Here is an 8,136-nt window from a genome sequence, read left to right on the forward strand (position 1 = left end):
GTATGACATCGAACATTCCACATCCAGCCTGCACAACCCACAAGGCAACGGGCATGCGGAGCGTGCGGTGCAAACTGCTAAGCGCATACTCAAGCAAGACGACCCCCTATTGGCTTTAATGAGCTACCGCGCCACCCCAACCACATCCACGGGAGTGAGCCCGGCAGAAATGCTCATGGGGCGTAAGATTCGCACCACACTGCCGTCCCTAAAGAGAAACCTGATTCCAAAGCAGCCGAACCGACACCTCATCCGTCGCCGAGATGAAGAAGCCAAACAACAACAAGCATTCTGCTACAACCGGAGACACGGAGCGAGGGACTTACCACCCTTGCAAACAGGGGACCACGTCCTGTCCAAGCTGGATGGGGAGAAGGTGTGGAAAGGTCGAGCATCGGTGCTGCAGGAGTGTGGCACGCCACGCTCATACCAGGTGAAGTCGCCAGGAGGAGGAGACATGAGGAGAAATCGGCGACATCTTCAGCAAGTGCCGCCGCAGACTGAAGAAGAGAACACAGACACTGGGCAACCAGCCACAGAGCCAGAGAAAGAAACACCCCAACAAGGCTCTGACCAGGGACTGTGTGAGAGCAAAGTTAAGAGTCCTACAGTAACACCCAAAGGACTGACAGTGACCAGGTTTGGTAGAGTTAGTAGACCTGTGAAAAGAATGGACATTTAGTTAAGCAACTCAGAGAACAGTGAATTTAAGTTTTATTAAGAATTTAAGTTAAGTTTGAGTTATGATTTACATTTTGAAGTAATCTGAGAGGTATCTAATATTGACAGATGTAAAAGACAAGAAAGGAAACAGTTCAAAAAGTCAAAGTCTGCTTTATTGTCAATTTCTTCACATGTCAAGACATGTACAAAGAGATCGAAATTACGTTTCCCACTATCCCACGGTGAAGACAATACATTTTACCAATTAGGTCCACAGACAAAAACATAACATTCAATTAAACAATATAAAAAGTAAATAAGAAGGCACATACAGTGAAGAAATAAGAGCAGCAAAAAAAAAATGGGTTGAAATTGTGCAATTGTGCATACAGTAGACAGTCAATATAATAATAGTGCAAAAGTCAGGCCAATAAATGGCTGAGGTAGTTCTGTTTGACCTAAGTATGCAAGTGGCATAGTGGTGCAAGTTATGTAAGAGCAGCAGAAGTGTGTTCAGAAGTGTTTTCAGGACACAGGACAACAACAACAAGTTGCAAAGTTGCTCTCGTTCTTTCTCCTCCGAATACACCAATCGCCATCTCGAGGAACTGCTGCCTAGAAAGGGAATAAACAGACACTAAGCGACCATCCGAGCCCGTAGCTAGCCCCAGTCACTCACTTCTCCCATTCCTTTGAAGGAGTGTGTCAGTCATCCCTCCACGCGGCAGCTCCAGGGTCCTCTGATGGGCAATCACCAGAGCACGCCGACACTGGGAAACTAGAGAGAGACAGAGACAGACAGAACAACCGCCGCGTTTCCTCTCGACACCCTCTCAAAGTGTCTGGAATGCTTTTATTGGGCAGCCAGCTAATCCGAGTGTCCCCGAGCTGATAGCCCAACAGCCCAGTCCCAATTGCACACAGCTGATAGCCCAACAGCCCAGTCCCAATTGCACACAGCTGGCTGCTACTCACTGCATCAGCTCCATGTTACAGATCACTCATCCCCAACCCCACGTATCATACACATAACACCCATAGCCCATTGGAAGTCCATGAGCAAACATACAACATTACAGTCCATAAGAAGTCCATCAGTATATATCTAACAATTTCTCTTTATTCCCAGACACGGAAACAAACCAGAAACACTCCAGGTGTAACGACCCTGGGTCAGGCTAGTTTAGGGCCCTCCTTAATTCCTGAAATTCATGTGTGAGTTGACAAAGTTTAAAAATACCTTTGTGGTAAGTTAAAATAACAGGTTATTGTGAAAATAATGTATTAATATCAACCTTTCTATTTTGTGGGTTTCTACCAATCAGCAGGGTGGTGCTGCCAGCCAATTAATGATTTGAGTTTTTTGGGTTGAGAGGAAAAGAAGATGCCAATTAATGATTTGAGTTTTTTGGGTTGAGAGGAAAAGAAGATGCCAATTAATGATTTGAGTTTTTGGGGCTTTGGGGTTGAGAGGAAAAGAAGATGGCAGAGTGTGAAGAGACGGAGCTAACAAAGAAATTCATAGTTTAATACTGCTATTTAAAATTGGGGGAGTTTGGTAGACGTTTTTCAATGTGGTTACATGTTCATGCATGAACGCGAGAACACGAAAATCAGTTATCGCGGGGGAAGATCATAAGGCTGTTTAGAAACCGCTACAGGCTAGTTTACTTGACGTTTTTTTTTTGTGCTAGTGGACTTCAACTGTGTAAGAGACGGCTGGGCATTCGCTACAAGGTGTGGATGACTACAGGACTTCGGAAGGGAGGATTCGGATTCCTATGGCAGCACTCGATTTGTGCAACAGGCAATGCTGGAAGTGAGTAGAATATTTGGCATGGTATACTGCTACTGTGGTTCTCCTGATTGATTCCTGTGAGCTCCAACAAAAGCGTGCCAACTTTAATTTTACTGGCCAGTATAGGACATTTTCTAGATTGACGTTCTTGTTCTCTGTGTGGTTGGGACTGTTTACATAACTGTTTAATCTGTGGTGATTCACAATTAAGAATTGTGTTAATAAATGCATCCTTACAAAGTAACATTATGAGCCAGATTATAGGTGGGAGGGGTACACTAGTTTTACAACCACACAGGATAGGCTTTAAAAAGCCATGACTCATATCCTATCTTCCGCCTTCACTAAACCACTGACCTATATTTGGTATCAGGTCAAAATGGTCATTAGCCATTGGACCATTTTTGGCAGAAATTTGTCATTGGATACCATGTCTGCCATTTACCTGATGACATGTTTGTGTGTGTGTGTGTGTGTGTGTGTGTGTGTCTGAGTCTGATAGGGACAGAGTCAGAGAGAAGGAAAGAGACGAGGTGTAGACTAAGGAAGACATTAAAGGTACAGTATCTAAAAATGTGCAGGGTGAGCACTAAGGAAGACATTAAAGGTACAGTATCTATAAATGTGCAGGGTGTAGACTAAGGAAGACATTAAAGGTACAGTATCTAAAAATGTGCAAGGTGAGCACTAAGGAAGACATTAAAGGTACAGTATCTATAAATGTGCAGGGTGTAGACTAAGGAAGACATTAAAGGTACAGTATCTATAAATGTGTAAGGTGAAGACTAAGGAAGACATTAAAGGTACAGTATCTATAAATGTGCAGGGTCATCTGCAAAGCATTTACTACTGACCTTCTGGCTCACAGTTTCAACATCTCTTACTTGGAAAGACATCAAACTCTCCTCTTTCCTTGACATAACGTTAGTCCATTGATGTAATTTGATCATAGGGCAATTTTAGGTCATGTTCATGAAAAGGTAATCCATCCATTATTGTATTTATGCATAGTATAATGGTCGACATGGCATTAATTTAAAATCAGATTATAGTAGATTAGTACATTATTCCCTCCTTCCCAGTTCTATCTTTGTTTGGATGACGTTGTTTTAGTCTTTGAGTCTTTGTTTTAGTCTGTGGTCTATAAAGGCTGTGTGAATTAAGGTGTTTTAGTGTGTGACTGGCTGTGGTCTATAAAGGCTGTGTGAATTAAGGTGTTTTAGTGTGTGACTGGCTGTGGTCTATAAAGGCTGTGTGAATTAAGGTGTTTTAGTGTGTGACTGGCTGTGGTCTATAAAGGCTGTGTGAATTAAGGTGTTTTAGTGTGTGACTGGCTGTGGTCTATAAAGGCTGTGTGAATTAAGGTGTTTTAGTGTGTGACTGGCTGTGGTCTATAAAGGCTGTGTGAATTAAGGTGTTTTAGTGTGCAACTGGCAGGTGTATACATCAGACAGAGAGAGAAAGCAAGGCGTGTGTTAGCTACAATAAGTTTCAGTTCAGTTCAGTCGTTCAGTTAATCTTTGACTAAAACATTCCATGCCATGCATGCATTTAACACACATTTTTATCCTACAAACTGTACAAAATGGACAGATTCTGTGATCAGTTCAACTTGTGTGAAATGTATAACATTACATCGGGAGAACACAAAAACAATAGCGTGAGAAAAGACATGTGTGGCGTGAGGTCATGTGAGATCTGCAGAGGCGGACAGAGTACACAGATTTATTACTTGAGTAAAAGTACAGATACCCTTTGCTCAATTTTACTCAAGTACAAGTAAAAGTACAACAGTCAGATGCCTACTTAAGTAAAAGTACTGAAGTACTTGTTTTTAAAAGTACTTGAGTATCAAGAGTAGCCTACATTTTCGAAATATTGCATTACTACTGCCACAGTGCTTACATTTATGTACAGAAACGTCCTACATGGAGTTATGAAAAATGTTAATGGTAATACCTTGGAGAATGTAAAAGGAATTGAAAGTAAAATCAAGTCATTTTTATCATTTTACCATGTTGCCAGGGATGGGCAGTATTTCTAATACATGTATTTAAAATACGTATTTCAAATACAAAATACTATTTTGTAATTGAAACACTTGAAGCGAAAACTATCTTTCTGTCTGGCGAGGTGGGGCCACAGGTTGGCACATTCCCGGGATGGACCTGCTGCGTCTTCATCGATTGTTTCGTCCATGGTTTCGTCTCTTATCTAAATCTGACCATGGAGTTGACTTTGGCGGAAAGCTGAAGGTGATTGCTGATAGACTGATAGGGTTTCTGAGATTTTTCTTTTTTTTAGAAGAAGAAGTAACTGGTACTCACAGTTATGGATAGAAATGTAGTGGAGTAAAGAGTACAATATTTTCCTGTCAAATGTACTTGAGTAAAGTCATGAGTACTCCTCAAAAATGATACTCGAGTAAAGTACAGATCCCTCAAAATTGTACTCAAGTACTGTACTCAAGTAAATGTACTCCGTTACTGTCCAGCTCTGGAGATCTGTCAATTGTGTATGTTTCGCGCTCAATGCGTGAGACTTGAGAAAACATCTACAACAATAGTTGGTTTCAAACAGTTTTAAGACAACACTTCTGTGTCAGGCCAGGAGCCTTTGCTTCTCTCTGCCCTGCATGTCGTTAACATTAACGTATTGTAAAGTAAGGTACCTGAAAACTGGCTAACAGATGCCTCACAAATCATAACTTTGTTGTTTACAATGTTGTGATTTTAAAATAGTATGTGAGTTGCTGCAAGGGTTTTAGGGTAATGTGCAACATTGAGGATACATTGAAGCCGCCTTCAAATTGACTGTCTTGCAGAGAATGTGTAAATATCTTAGAAGACATAAAAAGAGAGTTCAATCAGTTTGGAACTTGTTGCCTCACTCCCATGTTAGATATCAGCCTTTGACACAGTGAACCATGACATTTTCCACTCCACATTATCTGAGGTCAGAGTTTTTCAGAAAGCTCCTAATTGGTTTGCATCTTACCTCAAAGGATGTTCATTCAGGGTGTCTTGGCAAGGACAGGTAACAACGTGACCTCACCACAGGTGGGCTGCAGGGATCAGGAGGCCTACTAGGGCCCTTTCTTTTCTGTATTTGCACCATTTCCTTGAGTGAGATCATTCGCTCCCACGGATTTGCCTTCATTGCTTTGCAGATGATACTCAACTTCACCTCTTTCCCACCTCATGACTCTCCTGTTTCTGATTGGATTTCAGCATGTCTTATGGCACATACAGTAACTTGGGTTCACAATTGAATGTAGCCTCAGTCACAAAATCATGTGGGTTTATCTTATACAATACGGACTTATGTGTAGAGGTGTGCACACATCTATATTGATTCTACAGGTGCTGGATGCTAGGAATACTAAAACAAAAGAAAAGATATCCGCACACCACCATTAAACTAGGAGCTTTAGACACAGTGTGCGGATATCTTTTCTTTTGTTTTATCTTCTACAATATCAGATCAGACCTTATCCGACATAATATGCCATACAGCCTCTCGTGCAGGCCATGGTTCTTTCCTAACTGGCAATTCAGGATTAGCTGGCCTACCTGCTGGTGTAGTGAGACCTGGTAACCCGTGCAGATCAGGTACCCACAAGACCGTTACAGAAACGTCAGAATGCAGCAGCACCTCTGGTTTTTAACCAGCCATTGAGTCCACTGTTAGACTCTTTATTGGCTTCCTATGGCAGCCAGAATTAAATTCAAATCCCTCACTCTGGCTTATAGGACACTGCATCTGCACCTTGCTATTTTAATTTGATATTGTTGTTAATATTGATGATGCTGTTATAACCGTAACTGCTGTTATTGACCGGATGATGAAATAGATTAGCTGGTGATAACCCTCTCCTACAACATCTGATCAGCCCTTCATGTTTTACATTTTAGAGGTGTCATTTCCTTTGTGAACTCTGAGAGCAACAGAGAACAACAACCCACATGACAACCAGCCTCTACAGCAAAGTGGAGACGTCGCAGAAGCTGCGCTTTCACTTGAACAGCAGAACGTTTTAGAAAGGTAGGCACCAATTTGTTGATTAAAGCTGAGGCAAAATAATGCTGAAACATATCATTATTCTTAAATTATGAATATGATCAGTTTAAGGCAATCAGAAAATGCATTTTTTACATTCAGAGTATTGTCTTAATCGGGTTAATATTGTTATATTAATGTCCATGTAAATGAACTTGTGTGTCTTCTGATTATCTGCCTAACTTTATGTAGTGTTTATTTATTTATGTAATGTACAATCCCTATTTGTCTTTCAAATGTGCATTTTTACTTTGATTGCCAGCAAAATGCACTCTGAAACCCATGAACAAATAGAACTGGTTCTTGTGGTGTACATCATCACATTCATCTTTGGGCTGCCAGCCAACATCTTTGGCCTCTATGCCTTCATCAAGAAGGTGCAGCGAAGGGCAACGCCTGTGGACGTGCTACTGATCGGCCTCACTGTGTCCGACCTGGTCTTTCTGGTCTTTCTCCCCTTAAGGATGAAGGAGGCCGTCGACCACGACGTGTGGAAAATGCCTGACTTTCTGTGCCCATTATTAGCCATCGTCTTCTATGGCACCATCTACAACAGCAGCCTGTACCTCACTGCCATAAGTGTTGAGCGCTACCTTGGGGTTGCCTTTCCCATCAAGTACAAACTAAACAGAAAGCCTCTGTATGCAGTGGTGGGCAGCGTCATTATTTGGACCATCTCCTTGGCACAGTGTAGCATTGTCTACTTTATGCACTACCACCATGACCAAAACAAGACCTGCAGTGTAGAGCACAGCTCAAAATGCTACCAACACTTCACACCAGAGCAGCTAGACATGCTACTGCCATTTCGCCTGCAGCAGTTTTTCCTCCTTTTCTGCGTACCGCTTCTCATCTGCTGCTTCTGCTACATCAACTTCATCCGCATCCTTTCCAATCTGCCCAACATCTGCCCACGGCGACGTTCCAGAGCCATCGGGCTAGCCCTCGGCACCATGGTGGTCTTTCTTGTGTGCTTTGGCCCCTACAACATCTCCCACCTTATTGGCTACGTCACCAATGAGAGTCCGGAATGGCGCAAGCACGCCGTCCTCACCAGCACCTTAAACACCTGCCTGGACCCTTTCATCTACTACTTCTCCTCCTCAGCACTGAGGGGCACGTTCACCAGCATCCTCAACAGGCTCACTTCCAGGCTGCAGCTGCACTGCCCCTCCTGCAGGGTGTACCAACGTACCACTGCCCAAACTGCAGCACCAGAGGTGCGCACACAAAGCACCAATGATAACCTGGGCTAGACATGCCAGGATTACTGTCTAGAAAAGGGTACATGTGTGGGCAAGGGTGTTTTGATGTGTGTGTGCGTTTGCAATAAATGATTTGTGAGATGAGTTTTATGGTATAGATGTGTTTGCAATGATGTGCTTTACTAAAGTAAGTTTACTAAAGTAGCTCTCAAATTTTGTTGTACTTGAATGCAATGTCAATAAAGGCATTCTATTCTATTCTATTTTATGGTATAGATCTGTTTGCAATGATGCACTTTGCTCTCTGGGCCCAGGTGGATGTGTTTTGCACATGATGATTTAGCCAGCATATACATGATGATTTATTTAGCCAGCATATACATGATGATTTAGCCAGCATATACATGTAGT

The 8,136-nt window shown here is 42.3% G+C and overlaps 1 protein-coding gene across 1 annotated transcript; it reads left to right on the plus strand.

The window, feature by feature from the left end:
- Positions 1 to 6,445: 6,445 nt before the first annotated feature.
- On the plus strand, positions 6,446 to 7,848 carry LOC143118239 (free fatty acid receptor 2-like). Its single transcript, XM_076279334.1, has 2 exons — positions 6,446 to 6,505; positions 6,783 to 7,848. Exon 2 carries the CDS (start codon positions 6,787 to 6,789, stop codon positions 7,774 to 7,776), a length of 990 nt encoding a protein of 329 aa, XP_076135449.1. The 5' UTR covers positions 6,446 to 6,505; positions 6,783 to 6,786; the 3' UTR covers positions 7,777 to 7,848.
- The last annotated feature ends 288 nt before the right edge of the window (positions 7,849 to 8,136 follow it).

Source organism: Alosa pseudoharengus, unplaced genomic scaffold, assembly GCF_046254945.1.
Source record: "Alosa pseudoharengus isolate Yale_2024_CS ecotype anadromous, Long Island Sound unplaced genomic scaffold, YU_APseudo_1.1 YU_APseudo_1.1_scf_12, whole genome shotgun sequence".
NCBI lineage: Eukaryota > Metazoa > Chordata > Actinopteri > Clupeiformes > Clupeidae > Alosa > Alosa pseudoharengus.